Genomic DNA, 23,250 nt, shown 5'->3' on the forward strand with positions numbered 1-23,250 from the left:
CCAATACTGCTTACTGTGTGTGGGGTTGTTGTTGTTTTTTAATTGTTCACCCAGCTATGGTTAGAATAATTGTAGCATTGCTAAAAGTTGTAATTCAGCAACACATGGCAATCACAATATCTCAAAATCTGCTGAAAAGAAATATGGGCTTATTTCTTAGAAATAATCTCAGTTGTTTTAAACAAGAACCAAAATTATTTGTTCCAGAAATATTCTTTGTTTTCCAATAAAAAAACTCAAAGTCAGTCTGATAGCTATGTTTTCAAATTGAAAACTTCTGAACAGCTGTGAGTGTGAAACCCTTAAGAGTTGCTCCTATAAGTTGAAATAAACACAATAACAGAATGTGATAACTAGTATTATTTATAGTGTGTCATAATTTAAGAGAAAAATTGTATAAAATTATGTATGACACGATGAAAATATAAATTTGTATATTTGTATTTTTTTATTTGTATTTTTCATTTCTTGCACTTTTTTATTCCTTTTTTTCTTTTAATCCATTTTATGTTATGTAAAAATTACACACACACACACACACACACACACACACAGAGGAATTGGTCTTACAAATCTACTTAGTACCTTCAAGAAGCAATCCCGTTGTTCTTCACCAAAGTCACTGTCTTCATCCTCCTCATCACTTCTCCAAGACAATGGCTCTGGAATACTCTTTTCCCACTTTTGCTCTGTAAGGCTAGAACTAATATCTTCCTGTTCTTCCTGCTTAGAATAGAAAAATAGAATTGTAAGAATCATGGTTTTTTTTTTCATTGTGAATACTGCTTTTGATTCTAGGGCAACCACCAAAGTTTTTCTGTAGTCATTTCAGGTGTTAGCATAGGAAGATCCAACTATTCATTTCCAAAGAAATGTGTCTCAAATCAAAGATGCTAGATTAACATTACACAATTAAAGACAAAGATTGTCTTGCATTATTGTCACTATTATGGTTTACACTGAAAATAAAGCTGGTTGCTAAGGACACTTCCCTTAAAATTAAAATCTAAGTGTTACCTATCATTGGAAACATCAAGTTTGCAGAAAGTCCCTGCCACTGAATTTAATAGAAATGGAACCAATTCAACTTTATTACTGTAGAAACATTCTCCTAGTTAGTATATTTCATGTGTTAGGATATAAAAATGCCTGAAGCGTTTTCAGACTTTTCAAAATTCCAGAGTTTTAAATAATTTCCTCTACAGCAATTTGCACAAATATAAACATTAGTGTTTGAGTTTCTTAGTTTGTTAGTTTCATCTTCTGAAGCATTCTGCACTGCACTCACAGGAATGATTTAAATTTGAGCCTATATAATTAATACTTGGAATAAGGAACACGGAGTTCATATAAGCTGTTCTTTTAACTTGTTATGGATTTACCCAGGTTAATTGTTTTTTGGCTAAGCTTTTTATCCTTTCCCAAAATTAGTTTAGTTGCTTCCAGTGTGCTGACGTGCTGACTAACTACTACATTTTTATTATTGTACTGTTAGTTGACTTATTAGGTCATAGATTAATCTATCTGTACACAGAAAGAAACATATATGCATGCATACACATACTTAATCTAATATATAATATTTCTTCATTTTGAAAATATAATTAAATACAGCTTGAAAAAAAAAGAAAATGGTACCTATGTGGAAGTTACTGAGATCTCTTTAAGAATAGGTTTTTAAAAAATCAGCAAGATACAAAACAAATTTCAGTTCCAAATTTCATCTAAACTAGGAATATTGGTAGATAATGTTCTGGGCTGAATAAAAGTATGAACCTTAGAAGATGCTGAGAAGGTTCATCAGGCAATCATCAGGATATACGCTGTGAAAACAAAAATAATCTTCCTCCTGTTTCAACGCTTGCTTACTGACCAAGCATTTGTAGAGGAAGAGGTCTTTCAACAGAATCTAACACTGCCACCAAAAATTATGTCATTCATAAAGTTGTCTTGCTAAGTAACTGTAGTTGATGCCACAGGAAGGGAAAGAAAATCTTTAAAGTTTAACTTTTATGTTTAACAAATTCTCCTTCATGCAAAAGTAATTTATGTCTAGTTTTTCTTCTATTAGAATAAGGAGTGTCCTTAAACTAATTTCTAGAAAATTTGACTGCTTTAATCTAAATGATTAATACCGGTAGTAATAATGAAGTTAATTAACTTTTTTCATTATGCATGATGAAGTTAATGAACAAATAAAAATATGCAATGCAACAATTCAACCAATAATCAATGAAAAAGCAAACATCTGATTTCAACTCCTGAGTTTAAAAGAACTGAGTCACAGAAGCATGTTGGAAAAAAAGTGACAGATTTAATAGCTAACTAAATTTTTAATTCATTGCAGATATATGATATTTATGTATCTATTAATAAATATTAATTAATGAGCAGTACATCTACTAAAATAGTAGAATGCTGAACATTCTATCTACTAAAAATTCTTTTTATTTTAGGTGCAGAGAAGGCCTTGACAATTTGAACTGTATTTTTTGTTTTGTTTTTTTGTTTAGACTTCTAGAACATATGGGACATTCAAGATTATTTTATTAAATGGCTTATGTCAATTTAAACTTCTCAGAAAGCACAAATAATTGTGAATGGACAAAACTTTGTAAGATTCAAAAAGGGAAATATAATTGTGCATTGAATATATACACATATATATATATATATGCCGCCTTTCTCCGGAAACTCAGGACGGCTTACAATGCGTTAAGCAATAGCCTTCATACTTTTTGTATATTTATACAAAGTCATCTTATTGCCCCCACAATCTGGGTCCTCATTTCACCTACCTTAGAAAGGATGGAAGGCTGAGTCAACCTTGAGCCTGGTGAGATTCGAACATATAGTAATTGCAGATAGCTCATATTAATCACAATGCTATCAGTCGGCTGAGCCACCAGGCCCCTTTTGAACCCGTATTGCCATGCGCTCAAAAGCCCGATTGGGCTTATTATCAGGGAATGTCTTATTTTGGGGAAAACAGGGTAATTGCTAAAATATACAATCTTTTTTGAAATTTGAAACTGAGGAAGAACGGGTTAAAGAATGTATAATAAAGTGGCCTAAGAAATTAGGTTAGAGATTTGATTATGGATCATTGGGGAAATATGCGGTTAGCATTGTGTTATGATTGCAAAGAGAATTTTTATAAAATAATGTATTATTGCTATATAATGGTAGAAAAAATATCTAGAATGTATAAAGGCACTTCACATGTATGTTAGAAATGTGAATAACATGAAGGGATATTTTATCATGTTTAGTAGACATGTAAAAAAGCTTTAAAAGTTTGGATCTGAATACATACTTTGATACAGAAGAATATTGATTAAAAATCAATATTCAATTGAAACCAGAACTTCTTTTCTTTTTTCTTTTCTTTTTTCTCTTCTCTTCTCTTCTTTCTTTTCTTCTTTTTTCTTTTCTTTTCTTTTCTTTTCTTATCCCATCCCATCCCATCCCATCTATTTTTTTATATTTATAACCAATCTGAAGAATATCAGAAGCCCTTTATATTTTCTTTTTCATTTTTCTTCAACTTTATTCCCTTGCATTTTTTGGTCTTTTTAGTTCTTCTTTTTATTCCTTTATATTACTTTGTTAGCACTGATTTTATTGATTACAATAAAATTATATATACAAAACTAAATATCAAAACTTATTTTGGTCTAAAGAAGAATTCTCAAAAGAGTTTCTGCAGTGAAATGAGTATAAAGAGTTATCAAATATTTATATAATTATCTAGACACATAAAAAAAATCATCAAAATCTTACCTCTGCTACTAAAAGAACTCCATATTGTATAAACTGTTCAATTGCTTCATGGCACACTTGACATAACAGCTGACAGGGCTGAATAGGAAAACAAATAAGATCAGTCATGACTATTCTCTTTCAATGTGCTATTTCTCTCTATTAGTTGCTGCTTTTGAATACTCTTGCATAAAATGAATAACAATTCCTTATTTTAAAAAAGGTTATTTCAAGAAAAGGAATTGTTAATTTTCTCTGCAGCTACTTCAAGTCAATAGTTGTTATTTGTCTGAAACAGGTAGTAAAGTAAATGTGTAGATCATATCTGCAGATGTATGTGAAAGAGTGCTTGTAAATTTTTCTGTATTTTCTTATTTCAGAGAAAACACAGGTAATACATTTATTTTAATTCCACCATAACTGAAAACTAAAAGCAGGAAAATAAACAATTACAGATCTAGAAACAACCTCCCTTTCTCCCATATTTGAGAATTCCTTTCTCAAAGTTTCATCCAAAAAGCTATTCTAGAAGTTTGAAAAATTATTAGTCATACATATTTCAATATGTGTCATTATATATTATATCAATTAGTGCTGTATATTGTTTTACACAGCTTGTTCCAGTCTGCCTTGTCTTATACTATCAGCTTTAATGCTTGACACTTCTAATTCCAACGTGGCTAAAAATTCTAATGCAGAATGGATTACTTTTTAACTTAGTAGACCATTGGCAGTGGTGGGATTCAGCCAGTTTGCACCACTTTGGGAGAACCGGTTGTTAACTTTCTGAGCAGTTTGGCAAACTGATTGTTGGAAGAAATCATTAGGGCAGAGAACCGGTTATTAAATTACTTGAATCACACCACTGACCATTGTCTAAATTGCCCAGGGTCTGCTGGAAGATCACTCATTAAACACTTCCTCTCTTAGGAATTAATAATCATAGTTTGCTGAACAGGTAAGGCATTACTTTTAAAAAAAAAATAAAATCCATTTGGTGCTTTTCCATATAATACAGGAAGCAATAATACTGGATTCAGAATATAAGAGAATCATTATCAAATCTAAAGATTATTATTTATTATTTTGAGCATTTTATTTTAAAGGATGTACATTTCATATATAATAACTGTATGTAAAAATGAGGAAAAATGCTTTGAAATATTTTCTAACTTCATTTTAAGTGCCATTTAAATGGCATTTAAAATGGTTTAAGCTGTAAAATAAATTGTTCTATATTTATCGCCTTTGTCAACAATGTTCCTTTTTCTGGTTACATTTTGGAGTGTGTGTGTGTGTGTGTGTGTGTGTGTGTGTGAGAGAGAGAGAGAGAGAGAGAGAGAGAGAGAGAGAGAGAGAGAGAGAGAGAGAGAGAGAGAGAGAGAGAGAGAGAGAGAGAGAGAGAGAACTTGTCTGCCACTTCTGTATGTAAAGGGAAACTGCTACTGCTTGCAGCTATTGTTTCTCTTCCCTTCTTCATTTCCTCTTTTTAAGAACTTCAGTACATCTCCATTTCACCCACAGTACTGTAGCATAATACAAATGATATGGTGGTAGCAACAGAATATGTGTCAAACAAATCTGCAGCCAAACACTTACCAATGAAACAGTTCCTTCATAACACAGCAAATAACAGAGACTGGCAGCTTTTCGGACCAGTTGTTCTTGACTAACCACACTGGGGAGAATCCCACTGATACCATTTCTGTGCCTTTTGTTCAATAAAGCATGAAGACTACACGCTGAAGCAAAAGGGAAGATATATTCAAATTTATTCCTAAATTACTGCATGATCCGTCAAACTCAACCTCTTAAATAGTAACAGCAACATTAGGCAGAAAGTATGCCAGGCATCACAGCAAGGACAGTTTTAGAACATACCGATGACAGCCTCTTTGAAGAAGACATGCAGTATCCCATTGCTATAAAAGCTGAGTTCAAAGACAGCAGGAACAGTTGTGCTGGGAGTGATGAAGAACTCATTATTTCGACTGGTGTTTGTGATGGTTATACAGTTTCCTAACAAATGGATAGCGTGCATGACAACATCTTCAGAATTTCCTGAAAATCCCAAGTCGTAGTCCCGAGCCAAGACCTCCTCCTTCATGGAAAAAAAATCTTCCACAAGCTTAGAAAGATCAATTCCCTAGACAAAGTTTTGAAGTAAATAAGTGACAGCTCTCCAATTATACAAGCCTTTCCAAAAAAAACTCTTGTTTGCCCACATTCTTCTTTCAGAAACCACTGAAGATGTTCCTATTTGCTAAGGCCAAAAGGGCAGGAAATATTCCTTGGTCAGACTGCCTTTAAAATTGCTTATTTGTTTTAATTTTGTTTTCCTAAAACAATCACAGTTTTTAGAATATTTATTTATTGTTTTTAACTGAGTGGCATGGTGGCCTAGAGATGGAGCTCTTGGCTCAACGTCAGGAAGCTGTGAGTTCGACCCCAGGTAGTGGCAGATATTTCTCTCTCTCTGGGCACAGAGAAAATATCTGTTGCAAGCTACTTGTAGGGGTTGGGAAGGGCATCCAGTCTGTAAATGCTCAGCTCCATTCAGTCTCCCCAACTATCCCAATGCAAGGAATTACAGGGTCATTAAACAAAAAAGTATTGTTTTAGCCATTGATTTTTTATGAGAGTTTTATTTAAGATCTCTCACTCCCACCCTATAACTTATTTTGTAAATCATTTGAGAAGAAAGAGTAATATACAGTAGACATTAAACAAACAAACAAACAAACATAGTTTTAGTATAATGGAAAAGCCTTAGTAAACACAAAGAAAGACTCAATAGTATGTATATATTGATTACATTGATATATTGATTACAACTTCGAATCACAGGTTAAGAAATGCTAAGTAGGGTTGGTTAGAGTAATTTCCAAGGAATGAGATTTATAATCCTAGGGAATACTGAAATCATGTTTCTCCCAAAATAAGACATTCCCTGATAATAAGCCCAATCGGGGTTTTGGGCACGTGGCAATAAGGCCAAGTTCTTATTTCAGGGTTCAATAAAATATAAGACAGGGTCTTATTTTCAGGGAAACATGGTATTTAAGAATCCTGTCCTGAAACAACATATTGGGACAACAGGATGTTATATTTTCTTGATTTTGTGTGAGAGATGGTGCCCACAGAGGGACGCTGGTGTGATGAACTACAATGAAACAGCAGTTTTCCCAGGAAAGTGATGGTACATTCTGGGGGGCGGGGGGGAAGGGGGGAATCAGACAAGATGCAGTACAGCTTGAGCTGGATAAAGGATGTCTTTAAATATGTGTACAGTAGATTCCTTTCTTATTTCTATGAATAAGAATAAACAGTAAGCAAAGTCAGTTTACACATAGCTTATGAATGCACCCTATCACTCAACAAAATAAATAAGATAAAGTAGGGGAAACGAAAGCATAGAATATGTTTTAAGTATTGCTGGCACTTTGCAAGTCTATTCAGTGAATGCAGAAGCATAGCATCCTTACCTGTCTGTGTCGATAGAGCAGCAAACAGGCAACAATGTGTGTTGACATCACAGCACATGATTTGTTAGCAGCTATAAGCAAAAGAAATAGAATAAAGCTATACTGGCACTTTGGATTGCAGTTGAAGGGCTCAGAAAGCAACAGTTATACAATTTCAGTCACGGTTGAATTAAGTATTATGGTTATATACAGAAAGATTTTCCATTTTCAATAAGGCAGCACAAAAAACCATCTATTGATCAAAAATAAACATTAAGTTTTAGTACACCAAAAATAATATTTTAATTCATTGTAATATTAAAATACGTGGCATTCTGAAAGAATGAAGAGTGGAAATGAAGAGTGGAGGTAAAAACAGACAGCAAAGTTTGGTTGTCAACTGTTTTAGGATGAAGACTGGAGAATTAAAGAGACGGAAGAGTGACGGAAGAGTGTTATGGAAAGCCCAATTCTAGAGTAAGACATATCTAAGTATATCTAAGTGTGACTGTTGAAGTGTTTTAACAGATATCTGCTTACTCAAGGGATATACAATGGTTGTTTTAGGTTAATAAGGTTATGATAGAATAGGGGAAGGGAGGAGTCAGAGGGAAAAGGGTGCATTATCTCAAACAGACATAGACCTAAAGATAGTATTTCTCCATAATAGCTTCCATGCTGCATCCCAGGAACTACACTTAGATATTTCTTATTTATGTTTTACTACGTGTTAAAAATTGTGCTATTTAACTAGGACACTTGTGATGATTTTAAAGATTTTCTAATAAATTTATAAGCGACCAGCAATTATCACTTGAATAGCAAATGATTTACTGTACTGTAGTTCCGTTGCTGATATGATTGTTTATGTCTGGACTTTGTAAACTGCCTGGAGTTGTTTGAGTTGGACAATGTATCAATTCCTATAAACAAATAACCAGAGTTTTTTAACCCGACAAAGTTGTCATTGCTAGAAGCTTCTTAACAACACTGAAGTACGAGCATTCGATCAAATCAACCACAAGACAGATTTTGGCTTCATTTTGATTTCGTTCTCAAAGATATACAATAGGTCTTGTCACATAAAAAGACACATTTATGAATTGTGGCATAATGGGGTGGGGGGGGGCGGATGGAAGCAAGCTGACAATACAGTCTTTGGTTTTCCTCAACCTTTGCCTAACAGTAGTCGGTTTATCCAGCTGGTTATCATGCAAATTATCACTTTAAGAACTGAGGCCTAGTTTTGTTTTTCTCCTTGTTTTTCCTCCTATACCTTTTATGAATAATATCTGACACCTAAGGAGAAGAATTGGATCCTGTCCTATTTTAAAAATCAACTTTAATTAAATTATTTAATCTTCGGTAAAATACTCAAAGACGGGAAGAGCCAAAATATTCTCAGCTAAATGGTTTGGGTTTGGCTCCATGAAAACAACAGAACTAAAGTATTACAATTTTAAGAATATATTAAATAAATAAATAAATAAATAAATAAATAATAAATAAATAAATAAATAAATAAATAAATAAATAAATAAATAAGTAAATAAATAAATAAATTTATTTCTATACCGCCCTTCTCCTGAAGGACTCAGGGCGGTGTACAGCCTATTAAAAAACACAAACACAAACATCAGTTAAAAATAATTAAAATTATTACATAATTTGGCTGAAATTTAAACCCCAAAAATTTAAAACCCAATTTAAAAATCATTAAATGGATAGCCCGGCTTGGCGGAACAGCAGGGTCTTGAGGGCACAGCGAAATACACGGAGGTCGGAGATCTTGCGCATTTCCGGGGGCAGTTCATTCCACAAGGCAGGGGCTCCCACAGAAAAGGCCCTCCCCCTGGGTGTTGCCAGCCGACATAACTTGGAAGATGACACCCTTTCCATATTAAATATGGAAAGTTAGTTAGCCAAAAGATTTAACTATTCAATGTGCTCCTTTTATATCATTCAAATCCTAGATAGTGTAGACTTTGAGTGAGTTGAACTCTGAAATATTAGATTAAATAGTTGAAGAAAAGTAAGATTACGCTATTCACACATTAACCTTTTATAGGTAGCTATGGCTTGCTACCTATATTGGTGCAATCCAGAAGGTATTACACCACTCTAGGAAAGGAAATTTTTAATTTTATATAAAATTCTAAAATACAATAAATACAATGAGTAATGAAGAGACTTATTCAAAATAACATCTCTCTGATTAAAAACTATGCAATTTTAAGACAAAAAAACAAGAAAAGATACAGAAAGAGGAAATTCCTGCTATTTAGTAAGTTGAATGTGAGAGAGAAAATGCAAAATGAACTCCACATTGAATACTTACTGAACATTATGTGTTCTGCCAAGTTAGCTATTAATTGTCTTCTCAGTGGCTCACAAGATAAATCCCTGGAATCAGGAAGGGCAGTTTCTGAACTTTCTCCCACTATGTAGTTAGGTCTGAAGATAAGTAAGAGAATGGATATAGTGTACTTACAAATTATGTTATCATAAGATCCCAAAATATTTAAGTGCTGCAGTTCTCTGTGCTAAAAACTATATTTGCGAGGGAGACACCACTGAACTTGTAGATAAACTGCTCTTTTGTCTTATAAGAACAGATTATGAAAATTACTGTAGGGCAAGTCTATTACTGTCCTTGTTGTGGCCCGTCAGCGGCCTGTGCAGATTGTAGCTGATTCCAACAATGAGGAGGCTGATGTGGTGCTGCGCCAGCAGCCTGTGTAGCTGACTCTCGAATCGGACAGTGAGGAGGCTGGAGAAGATGTGATGCCAGAGGAAAGAATTCACCAGGGCCTTCAGAACCTCCAGAAGCTCCTTTAAGTGAAGAGGACGAAGAGGAGGAGCCTCTTCTCAATGCACGGGCGCGCAGAGCTGCCAAAAGGCAGGAGTGGCTCCTCAGGAGGAAGTCTCCTCGAGAGTAAGGCTTGGGGCTAATTGGCTCCCTTAGCCTATTTAAGGAGCAACGCCACTTGCACCAAGCTGTAGGGAACAAGTTTAGTTCAATCTCCTTCGTGTCTGGATTCTCTGCAAAATTGTTTCTGGGCTTTCTGCCAACTCTAGTAAGACTTTGATTATCTTATCTTAGAATTCTGGTAGACTATTAAAACAGTTTATTAACAGCTTTTGGTTGATAAAGACTAAGTTATTTGAGTAAAATAAGCTTTGTATAGAGTTTGTGTGTGCTGCATTCTTTGGGGTCTGTAGCTGGGGCAGAAGAGTCCTTTGCCAAAACATGAAACCCACTTCCCTGATTAAATTATAGATCTAAGTCTGACAGATTTTTCCTACAACTGCTTGCTTCATGGAATCACACTGTATTAACAAAGAGACTGCCCGAATCCCCATAGTAGCATCCAGGTTGTATTGCAAAATAGTAAATCATGCTTTAAGATTTTCATATCCTAAACAAATAATTAATCTGAAGAAGAATAATGATATATTTTACATCTTTTCTATCATATAACAATTCTTCAAAATCTTTTTTTTTATCATATGCAAAAAAAAAAAAAAAAACCAACATAAAACCCCTCAAGTTTTAAGCTAATGAATAATTCCAGAAAAATCAATTACTTGTTTCCCCCAAAAAAATTTCAATAGGCTAGCTCAAACTTAGTCAAATCACAGATAAAACATCAAAAATTCAAAATATATTTACGCTATAATTGCTAAATAAATGTACAGCTAGAATTCTAAGCATTAATTAATTTGACTGCATGTTTTTGAAATGTACTACTTAATTATATGCATAATTAAGTATGATAATATTCAAAAAACTCTGATGGATTTGTTATCTTAGCAGAATTCTAATTTATTCAAATGACATTCAGAGAATGTCTGGGGATATGATTCAGTTTATCATATCCTTAAATATGATAAACTGAAATTTGGAAAAGAACTCCTTCAACATTTATAATTTAATCTGTAGATTTAACAGTATATTTGATTATTGTTTCTATCATTGATAGAAAATCATCAGTTCCATCTTACCTTGAAGGCAGTACAGCTGGTAATAGAGTATGCTCCAAAGAAAGAGGAACAGGCAAAGGTTTTTGATTTTGACAATCTAAATATTCCTGTAAAAACATAACATTTGTAACAACTACCTTACTGATTAGCAAAAGGATTTTCAGAGACCAGCATAGTAGTAAATACTGACAATTAGCCAATAATATAATATACTGAAAACATGTAATTTTGAAGTGCATTAATTACCTCTGGAATCTAAAGCAAGAGGTGTCAAACTCGTGGTGTTATGATGACGTCATGTGATGTATCACAACTTTTTTCCTTTTACTAAACTGGGCATGGGCCTGGCCCGCGCACAGCAAATTTGACAGCTCTGATTTAAAGTAAATAACAGCCAAACTGAAAAGGTAATGATGAATTTCTTAAATATTTCTAGGTGGGATTTCTTGCATCACTGCTTCAAAAGAAAAAGCTCTATTAGCTTTTTCCAACCTTGATATCTCAGTCTTTGATGGTGGTGGTTGAAGTCAGCCAGTTGTTTGCACTGAATTAGGCAATTTCGTTCACTTATTGAGACCTTCCCAAGGATCTGGGAATAGGCAGATATTGTTTGATGATATCGTGAAGGATGTAAAGTGATTCAAATAAAGCTGCCTTTTGCAATTGACTAACGGTAAGTTTGTCAATGCCAAAGGTGTTCATGGCGTTCAAGTGATGCTTCATTTGCTCCAGTTATTTTTAGTACTACTATTGTTTTATTTTTATTAATACCTTGAAGCCACGGCATCTCATATTCAGCACTCCATTTTCTAGCACGAGTTTTCACCTACAAAACTCTTTTGTTGAGCAATACCATTGTGCATGAAGTAAAAACTTTGAAATTTGTTTCTACTGAAATACGAATCGTTTAAAATATCTTTTTCACAGTTTCTCAATGGAATTTTGGTCATAAAATATAAACTTACTTTTAAAGAAAATGGTTGAGCGAAATCTACTCTAACACAGCCATAATTTTTTCGTAACATTCGAAAAACTCCTCGGGCTACACTCCATAGGCTTTCATTCTTCTTGGGCTTTCCCTGAAAGACATTGAAAAGACAAAGAAAGGGGTGAAATTCATATTACATTAATGCATACATCAAATAATGTTTGTTCTGTTCTTATTAAAAAATAAAACTAAATCAAATTCATTGATCTTTCAAATCGTGTGAAGTTGTTACAGAGTTGCTTTCACTAAATGGACTTAAACATTTTTTCCCTGAATGATTTTCTTTTCTGTATGATTTTATTTTGTAACACATTAAGTATAGAGGAAAGTTAACCTGTCTTAAAACTATAGTTTATTAGCAGAACTGCCAATAATAACTAAACTTTATAAATACGTTAAGCATACAATAGCACCTCTTACCAGCTGCTCAGCAGTATAGTGACCTTCAATTATTCTGTCATAGGAGATTCCCACAGGTATGATTAGTACGTCAGGAGCAGCATTTGAATATAGAGCATCGACCACCACTGATAAAAGACCTGCCCTTGCACAGGCTACTTTTCCACTCCTGGACCGTGTCCCCTCCAGAAATATCTCTAAGAATTGCTGTTGTCGAAGCAACTCTTCAACATGCTGAAAAGAGAATGGCAACAAGATTAGACACAAGTTCTTTGCATTGTTTCAAATCAGTAATTTAGGCGGGCAACCACAATGAGCACTGTTCAAATTTGTGTGGGGACAAGATTTATAATCATTTAACAACATGCCCACATCTGTAAAACATAACTCTGCTTTTCTTGGAACAACATGTAGTTGCATAGGATAATTATTACTGAAAGATCACAAGTAACTTTGGTATCTACTAACAATAGTGCCAACAATTAAGAGCATATAGTTGCATAGATATGAGAGATGCAGCTTCAACATTTAATTAAAGTATACAAATTTCTTCAAGGCACATGTATAGTCCATACCACCACTGACACACATACAACATTACAATGATCCATGAAGTCATCACTTGACATAAAAGTACAATACAGGTTTTCCACTTTTCTTGGCAGAAGCCTTTCTATCATAATGAATCTTTTATATTATCTGGGCTTAGCCCTGAAAGGAACTATACTTCATTTACCGTATAAAGTGAAATAAAACTTGATTTAAATTTTGAACTTTGCTACAAATTTAAATATGCATTGTGCGCTGAAATGGTACACAGGTTTTATTAGTAAATTTGCAGAAATAAACTGTTTTTTGGGTTTTTTAAAAATGTACTTACCACATGCAGTAATGTTCTGTACAAAATATCTTTTCGGCCATCAGGTCTCTCATCTAATTTTCTTCTAATAAAAAACCCTCCAAGTTTGTGAATTAAGGTGCTAAAGATAGGAAATAAAATATGCATACCTCTTTAATTAAAAGGGAAAGAATGCAAATTTAACAAAGGTTATATCAGATAAAAAAAATAAAAATGTGTATTATTTTCATAACATTAAAGGAAAAAACTAATAAATATTAGTTGAGCATGTGATTATAAACTCTTTAGATACATTCAAATCAATCGTTCCTAGCATTATACATCAAAAAACATTACGTTTTCACTTTGTTCTTGATATGCTTTTTCTTGTTTTTATTGAGGAAAATGTGGTTATATTATAAAAATATCATGTTAAAACATTTTTAAATACAGAAACATTCATATTTTATAAATATTAATATAATTTTTCATTAATGACATCAAGACATATAAATCATATAAAAAGTTGTTTCATAACTATAATTTTATAAATCAATATTGTTTTCCCCTAGAAATCTGTATCAATGTCTACCCTTACCAATGTTTTTTAAAACCATACATATATACACACATATATACACATATATACACACACACACATATATTTGTATTTTGAACTCTTTTACAGATTTTAAAAAAATCACTATAGTTCTACTTTTGTGTGCTGCAAAATTTCACACACTTAATGCATTTTTTTCATTCTATTTGGCACAATTTGTAAAAATAAACTCTTATTCCTTTCTGACACTGGTATTACATGTGCAGTAACACCTTGTCATGTGAATATGGACAATGTTAAAGTTCTGAATTTTTGGTATGTTAAAATGATATCAGAATTTTAGACAAGGCAATAAACTTTATTACGGTCACAGACCAGCAATATATCAAAACTTCAGAATAAGATCATTACAATTGAAATCTTAGTTCTGTTTATTTACCAAATTAATGTAAAAGTTGTTGACTATGTATAATATGTCACACACTTAATCCAGTCAACACATACTACACATTTAGGTAGCTTCTTTATGTTAGTTTACCTAGGTCAGGTAAGGGAACAAAATGTCTGACATTTACATAGTAAAAGAACTAATACTGTTTTACCTGAAAATAGGAATATTCAGATTATTTCCGGCTGCAATGTAGGGTGTTTTGATATTGTTGCAGAAAAGAATGAAGGTGAGAATTAGGTAGTCAATGTGAGATTTGTGAACTGGTAAGAATACAAGAGGTAAATTTAGCTGCATGAAGAAGAAAAAAAAGAGTTCAATATCAAAACATAATTTGAAAATATCAAACTACTACACTGTCACTATGTTTCTCTTTTTCTCTTGGTAACATTTGCATTGCCAATTGAAGAGGAAGGAGAAGGGAATGAATGAAATAGAAAGGATATATATTTCGCAGGCAATAGATTTTCAGCAACATTTTCAGCAATTAAATATAACTGCTTTATTTGTATGATACTATAGGTAATCTAAGGTGGACTTGAAACATATACTGTAATTTGTATTTAGATTATATAGCAACGTAAGCTTTGAACTTTGAGTATTGAATATCTGTTCAATATTTTTAAAACTGAATCATCTGGAAATTAATGGCAAAAATATATTGAACAAACCATAGATAACTACTTGATAGTAAACTATCATTTAAATAGTCCCCAATTACCGAAATTTCAAGTAAATGTTATTCCAAGCATACATCATTCATCATTGACAATTTACTACAATATATCTTCACCAGTAATGATTCTATTCAGATTCAACCCCAATAATAACTTCAAGAGCCTTCAGAAACCAAAATGATACTGGAAATTGGGGAAAAAAAGATTACAAAATCTAATTTTTGCATTTTTCCTTATAAACATTGCGCTTGCTATTGTGGCCTGGGTGAGGAAGACACAGAATGCACTAACACAATTTACTACACAAAAAAACTTTTGGCATTGTTTGTATTTATTAAACAAGCCATTCAACTGAAGTGATTATTTGCTGGAGTTTAATATCAACACTGTAAAACAGATTCTGTTAGATGAACTTTATTTTTTATAACCTTTTATCAAAGGTGTCTTTTCAGGAAAAAAAAATAAAGGTAATTTTTTCCTGAATAGTTCACAGATTGAAGCTGGAAATAACTAGATATTTAGTATGGTACAAAAATAAAAATGCTACCATTGCATATATTGCTTCTATTATTTTTATTACCTCAGTTGCTGCTTTCACCATCTCTAGTTGGCCTTTATGAATCTGGATATTCCAAAAAAAGCTGTTAAATAATTTCAATAAAACCCAACCTGTTAACCTGAAAGAAAAATATAAGATAAACCACCATATAATCAGTTTTGTACAAACAATAGATACAAATATACTAGTTGCTGTTCACGTTCAAAACAGAAACAATCACATCATTCATGATGGACCAAAAGTGTATTAATTGACTGTGAAAATTTTAAGATACAGTTTAAACAATAGTTGATAGACTACTATCAGCCACAGAAAATATAACAAAGAAATTTTAATTCCACATAATTCTGAACAGAGTGTAATGTTGGGCTGATAAAATGACACTTATTGAGAACATGTTGTCTTGTCCTACTGAAAAAATATTTTTGATACATTAATATATAAAGGAATTCTTCAAGCGTAGAGAATGAGTTTTATTTATTATGCAACGATGACAATAGAAAAACAATATGACGTAAGAAATAACAAATATTTCTGTGGCTATACACAGTATTGAGTATACGCAGACCTCACAAACAAAACTTAGTATCATTACCTAATCAGAGAAGGAGAGACATTTGCTACCATTTCTTGAAGGATCCTTCTAGCTTTCTTCTTGATTCTGTTAATATTTCTAGATTCCAGCTGATCAGGACCATTTACAGCTGATGATTCTGAAGCCTCCTGTATAATAGCATTCTGCACTCTAAATATTACAAATATAAAGTGAATTGAAGATTTATTGTAGCTTTCAACTGCTTCAGATCATTTATCTTCAATTTAAAAATAACCAAAACTCAGATAAAGTTTTGTATAAATCCCCCTTATTCTAAATATTCTAAATAACTATATACTGTAGTACTTTGTTATTGAAATATTCATTTTTTCATTCAAAAATACAAGTAGTCCTCGACTTACAACAGTTCATTTAATGACTGTTCAAAGTTGCAACAGCACCAAAAAAAGTGACTTATGACCTTTTTTCACAGTTACGTTTGCAGCATCTCCATGATCATGTGATCAAAATTCAGATGCTTGGCAATTGTTTCATATTTATGACTATTGCCCATGGTTGCATGATCACCTTTTGCAATCTTCGGACAAGCAAAATCAATGGGGAAGCCAGATTCATTTAACTGGGCTACTAACTTATCAGCTGCAGTGATTCACTTAATAACGGTGGCAAGAAAGGTCATAAAATGGGGCAAAACTCACTTAACAAATATGCCATTTAACAACAGAAATTTTGGGCTCAATTGTGGTCATAAGTTGAAGACTTCATCTATTATATAGCTGACATTTCAAGGTTATAAGGCATATATATTCACATACGCTGATACATGAACCCAGATAATCATACAGTCTTTACAGAACATTTGTAGAGCAGAATTATACAACCCATCTTCCCTTAGAGCCTTAGGTGCAGAAACCAGAAATGATTGTGTGTTATTACACAATTGCAATTTTTAATATTACTTAAGGGAAAATCAAACCATAATTTTGTGACTAAAGAGGAATACTAACTATACTTCATTTTAATTAAATGTATGTGTAAATAAAATGAATTTTAGCCTTTATTCTTGTTCCATTGAATCCTACCCATTTCTATACTTTTTGAAGTATAACCTGCAGAATACACACAAAAATATGGCTGCATCCTCCCAAAGTTGCATGCTACTGAAGATGCCTCTATATAATTGATGTCCCACAACCAGACACAAGGATATAATGAATATTATAATGATATAATGAAAATTCTTTGGAATCAGGATTTCAAGATGTTATAACTTGTACACATACACAGGAAGAAATTCAAAATAATTGCTTTTAAAATCCAGAGTTTCTGCAGTATAAGGAAAAACAATTTTGAGGACTTCCCATAAATTGAACATTTATTATTTATAAATAAGAACTTTTCAAGTTATTTTACAATAAACTCAAACAACAGATAGTGACAGATTTGCCAAATTGGGAAAATTTACAATTATCATTAATAGGGAGAATATCAACGATTAAGATGAATATATTACCTAGAATTCTATATTTCTTCAAGACAATTCCAATTAGGTTGGGGAAAGAACTTTTCAATTATAATAATCACTATTATCTACATCTTACCTGCTATTATTCAGTACATTTTCCATCACATTATTTGCAAACATGCTCTTACAAACATCCCGCTCTTGCACAAAAAGAGTATAACAAAACCGCCGAGCAAGCCAACCTCTGTACCTATAACATTATGGAGGAATTTAAAAAGACCCATTATTAGAAAGTTATCCTTCAAATGGCTGCCAAAATTTCATATCATATTATATAATATCATAATTCCCACTAATAAAATTAGTAGAAGTCACTGAGCTGATTTGGTTCTGGTTTAACAGTATCATGGCAGAAGTGATTAAAAAGAAACCAGAAATATAGTACATGAGGCTTGGCTGAAATATGTTCATCTTAAATCAAAAGAAGATATGAATTCCTTGTTAATACAGGTAGAACATACTAAACGAAGAGTTTTGTTTATTTTAGTTCTTCTCTTTCTCAACTGTGCCATCTTGCCTAGGACAAATCTGCAAGCAAAATGAAATTTAACCAAAGACTTTCACAATGTAAGAAACCAAAATAAATGTAAACAGAGAATAATACTTATTTATTATTTATTTATTACATGTATTTATATGCCGCCATTCTCCCGAAGGACTCAGGGCGGCGAACACAAGTTAAGAAACAAGTACAATAAAATCATAATTTAATCCAAATAATTAATTAGTAGTAAATAATAAAGCCCAGAATCAGTCTCAGCCTATTTGTTTGAAAAGCCAAGTCTTCAAGTCCCAACGGAAGGAGCGGAGATCAGGAGCCATCCGGAGCTCAGTAGGTAATTCATTCCAGAGGGTGGGAGCACCCACAGAGAACGCCCTACCTCTGGGCACAGCAAGGTGACATTGGCTCACCGTCGGAACCCTGAGGAGAGTGCCCTATGTGAGCGAACAGGACGGTGAGAGGCAGGCAGGAGAAGGTCATGCAAATATCCCGGACCTAAGACATGAAGGGCCTTATAGGTGAGAACTAGCACCTTGAAGCGGACCCGGAGAACCACTGGTAACCAGTGCAGCTCACGCAGGAGGGGTGTTATATGGGAGTAACGAGGGGCTCCCATAACAACCTGTGCAGCTGCATTCTGGATCAGCTGGAGTCTCCGGGTCCATCTCAGGGGCAGGCCCATGTAGAGGGAATTGCAGTAATCCAAGCAGGAAGTAACCAGGGCATGAGTGACTGTACGAAGGTCATCTCGATCCAGGAAAGGGCGCAACTGGCGCACCAGGCGAACCTGTGCGAAGGCCCCCCTGGTCACGGCCATTAGATGGTCTTCTAGGGATAGCCGAGCATCCAGGATGACACCCAAGTTGCGAGCCCTATCACGGGTGCAAGTTTTTCCCCATCTATCAAAAGTGATGGAGCCTCTGAAACCCGAGATGCCGGCATCCACAGCCACTCAGTCTTAGAGGAATTGAGTTTGAGTCTGTTTCTGCCCATTCAGGCTTGTACCTCCTCCAGGCAATGGGACATCATGGAAAGGGCATCTCTGGGGTGGTCTGGGGTGGAGATGTATAATTGGGTATCATTAGCATATTGACGATATCTCACCCCAAAGCCGCGAATGATTTCACCCAGTGGCTTCATATAGATGTTAAAGAGCAGGGGGGAGAGAACTGACCCCTGAGGCACCCCACAATTAAGGGGCCTCGGGATGGATCTCTGCCCTCCCGCCCATACAAACTGAAAGCAACCCAAGAGTTAGGAGGAAAACCACCGCAAGACAGTGCCTCCCACCCCAACCCCACAAGTCGCTGCAGTAGGATACCATGGTCAATGGTATCAAAAGCCGCTGAGAGGCAAGTAGGACCAGGATGGAGGAACAACCCCCATCCCGAGCCCGCCAGAGATCATTCACGAGAGCGACCAATGCCGTTTCCGTGCTGTGACCGTGTTGGAAGCCTGATTGGTACGGGTCAAGGTATTCCGTTTTCTCCAGGAATTGTGGGAACTGTTGAGCCACTACAGTCTCAACAACCTTCGCGAGTTTCTTTGCAACTCTAAATTCAAAACTATTTGGTACTGGGGCAGATAATAATAGAAACTGCTTAAGAGGTCTACAGAACCAAATAAAATTGATTCATCCCTTCATCTTGATCTAACATGGTTTGGTTGATTAATTCAAATGCACATGATGTAAATTTAATAAAGCTAGCAAATAATTTTCGATGAGCATTTGAAGGTGGAAGACACCAATGATGTAAACAATGAATTTATAGAGGAAATAGTAATTCTGAGATTAAATGAGAAGAGAATGACAATTTGCACCTTTATTTATCAGGGCAACTTTAACTGGCATATAAAGAATAAAGAAAAACAGTATACAATGCAATAGTATACAGTAGCAGATAAGTCAAGCTATGTCAGGAAAGAACAATACTAGAAAAATAAAGATCTCTTCTTTAGGTACACATGGTTTTCTATATCCATGTTTATGTCTGCTTCTAAGTTAAAAACATTGTTTAAAAGTATTCTACTAAACTGTGAGGTATTAAAGCACCAAAAGAAGTAACGAGAATAAACCAGTTGTTCTTTGGAGTTCCAACATTGCTGTTAGTATTTTAAAATGACAAATGTATTTTGTAATATAATTTAACAGAAATGAAAAGGTCGCATTGTGGCATTAAACTGTTAAAACTGTTGTGCAATCCATCACATGCCTGGTCAGAATTAAGCTGCATGAACAAATTAGATTATAGTCTTTGAAAGTTATAATCAGGAGTCAAAGCAGAATTGGAAGTTCTAGATATGGAATGCAGCATGAATCTTACTTTCTTTGGATAAGAAATAAAGAAGCTTTGATGGAAAGTTATTAAACTAGGTAAGATAAAACATATGAATGATTTGTTCTTTTTTGTCTTAATTTACTATGTGCATACATTTACATAAGACAATTAATGCAAAATAGTATCTTTTCTTTTATGTGCTGCCAAAGGAATACAGGTAGTCCTAGATGTACAGCAGCCACTTAGCAACTATTCAAAATTAAAAAATCTCCCTGGGGGTACTTACGACATGGTTCCGAAGTTCCGACAACCGCACCCCTTTGAGGTCATGTGACCACATATGGGGTACTGGACATCCGGCTAATTCACAACAATGTTACATCTCACTGTCACCTGATCATGTTTTATTACAGTTTTTACTTCTGGTTTTGGCAAAACCAGCCTCTACACTTCAATGACTATCCAATGTTCAATGTTCAATGAGTCTTGCAAAAAAAGGTTGTAAAATTGGTTGGGACATGTAGGTGATCGATTTTATGACCATCATGCTTTACAATCATAATTACAATCAAAAGGCTCCATTATAGTCATAAATTGAGGAGTATCTGTACACTAACCATCCTTTATCAATCTGAAGTTTATAAGTATCTGCTATTTAATATCTGCTTCCAACATGAATTATGTTCAAAAATAAACTTGAAATTAGCTTTACAAATGTGCATCTGACAAGTAAATTCTTGTTTATTCAAATTCATGCCCAATGTAATAGACTTAAAGGTGCCAAAGGACTTTCTATCCCTGACAAACTTGAAATTCTCCTTGAACTTTTGCATTTTTTATATCTAAAAATTAAGGTAGACAGCTGACAACACAAAATTCTGGCTTGTGCCAGAAAATGTTAGATAATATGTACATTTCTTTCGATCCTCATGCATATGTTTTATTAGGTGCAAGCAACTAGAACAACTCATTGAATAGGCCAAGGCAATTCTTTTATTGTCAAATATCTATTTACAAGAATCTCGCAAGATCAAATGTCTTCCCTTGGGAAATGACAGATATAGTCTTAAAGATTTTTCCTCCTCCAAATCAGTATTTCATTAATACTGTAAATTAATACAGAGGCATCAATTCCGTCCTTGGAATGTCTTTTTACTCCCCATCTCCTTTACCACTGATTCCCACAGTTTTACGGGAAAATATTCTGTAGCTTCATTCTGCCCAATGAAACTAGTACCTATTTTCATGAGCACTTATACAAATTGTTGCAACTACCACGTTGCAGAATTAGTTTTCAAAAAAAATAATACATTTTTTAAAAGGTGGCCTCCAAGCTCAGTCAGCTAGCCTCATTTAATTATTAATATTAATACTACTAGTAGCACTAGTTTTCTAAGAACAGAGTTGATGAATAATGAAGCCTTGAATCAAGTCCTTTTATATTTCTACATCATTTAGATATTTACTTCTTCTGTATGCACTGAAAGCCAAAATGTGATTACTCTGCAGGTTCAGTTCAGCAAAACAAACATTAATATTTAACCTTTTTTACTCAATTTTCCGGATAAGTACAACATCCTTTTTAATAAATCACAGTATTAACTATACTGAAAAAAGTATTTACCGTGTATGAGTCTCATTAATATAGATAACATTACGCAGACCCAAAGAAGGGATACTAGTATTAAAAAGCTTGTCCTAAAAGGGAAAGATATACACATACATTAATTTATTACTAATAGCCGTTCACAATAAATATTGAATTTTCCTATATATTACTTCTAAAGGAGAGGAATCTGTCCACCCCCATATAAATAATATATAGCTTGAAGTTTGCCAAAGTTTAGACTTGTCAAAAGTCTCACGTAAAATCTCTGTTATATGCAAAACCTATATATATTTGTTAAATTTATACACCAGCAATTCTGAAAAGTCCACAAAGAAAAATAACAGTAAAACTATAAAGAAAAATCTATGCATCCTAATATTACCTGAACAAATCACTGGGCCCTACTTTACAGTATTTCATTAATACTGTAAATTAATACAGAGGCATCAAATACTATTCTACTTCCACCAGGCAAAAGTAAGCTATACGAGATAAGTACATAGCTACTGACTTAATTTAATTGCCTTCTGACTATTTAATTACGATTACATGAAAATTACATTTAATTTTGTTACTAATATAATTCCATTCACCCAGCTTTGAGGTGTGCATACGTAACAACAGCGTCCCACAAACGGCCTATTCCTGCCCAGAAGAGTCTCTTTCCATTTTAAAGTGGCTGATCGGAAGACAGTAGGCCTAGAATTGCATTCTCCCTGGAAAATAGTGACAGTAAAGAAAATATAAAATATAGCACATAAAAACTGACAGCTCTGAATTTCTTTCAGGTTACTTCCTATATGTGAACTAGCTAAAGTTAAGAACAATTGATTTATTTGTTCTGCTTAAACAAATAACCAAATTCAGTTATTGCAGTAATTAAACACATTCATAGAGTCACATATATACAAATGTTTGCCTAAAGGAATCTAGATCAATATTTTGCCAAAACATTGTCAAAATACTGTCAAAATATTTTCCTCCTTTAAATTATATGAAATCTGTATATTTGATACTGAATCATTTCAAAATGATACCCCCCCTCCAAAAAAAATACTTATGACCCAATTCTGGACTTCTACAAACTGTACCCACCTGCAG

At 33.8% G+C, this 23,250-nt stretch overlaps 1 protein-coding gene across 3 annotated transcripts in view; it reads right to left on the reverse strand.

Moving 5' to 3' along the window:
- GPAM (glycerol-3-phosphate acyltransferase, mitochondrial) overlaps positions 1 to 23,250 on the reverse strand; it is a 35,635-nt gene that overhangs the window by 5,098 nt on the left and 7,287 nt on the right. For 2 of the 3 annotated variants that reach the window (XM_034440099.3, XM_034440100.3), the window contains exons 3-18: positions 22,743 to 22,865; positions 22,165 to 22,238; positions 17,836 to 17,949; positions 16,274 to 16,423; positions 15,700 to 15,796; positions 14,597 to 14,733; positions 13,478 to 13,577; positions 12,619 to 12,831; positions 12,176 to 12,289; positions 11,232 to 11,317; positions 9,565 to 9,680; positions 7,248 to 7,318; positions 5,644 to 5,908; positions 5,362 to 5,504; positions 3,784 to 3,861; positions 586 to 726 (exon numbers count right to left, since the gene is read on the reverse strand). In XM_034440099.3, the coding sequence (XP_034295990.1) occupies positions 586 to 726; positions 3,784 to 3,861; positions 5,362 to 5,504; positions 5,644 to 5,908; positions 7,248 to 7,318; positions 9,565 to 9,680; positions 11,232 to 11,317; positions 12,176 to 12,289; positions 12,619 to 12,831; positions 13,478 to 13,577; positions 14,597 to 14,733; positions 15,700 to 15,796; positions 16,274 to 16,423; positions 17,836 to 17,949; positions 22,165 to 22,238; positions 22,743 to 22,865 (2,022 nt within the window). The remainder of the gene's footprint in view (positions 1 to 585; positions 727 to 3,783; positions 3,862 to 5,361; positions 5,505 to 5,643; positions 5,909 to 7,247; positions 7,319 to 9,564; positions 9,681 to 11,231; positions 11,318 to 12,175; positions 12,290 to 12,618; positions 12,832 to 13,477; positions 13,578 to 14,596; positions 14,734 to 15,699; positions 15,797 to 16,273; positions 16,424 to 17,835; positions 17,950 to 22,164; positions 22,239 to 22,742; positions 22,866 to 23,250) is intronic. The other variant, XM_087872894.1, reaches the window with a different exon arrangement.

This window comes from Pantherophis guttatus, chromosome 6 (genome assembly GCF_059756535.1).
Source record: "Pantherophis guttatus breed Tessera chromosome 6, ASM5975653v1, whole genome shotgun sequence".
NCBI lineage: Eukaryota > Metazoa > Chordata > Lepidosauria > Squamata > Colubridae > Pantherophis > Pantherophis guttatus.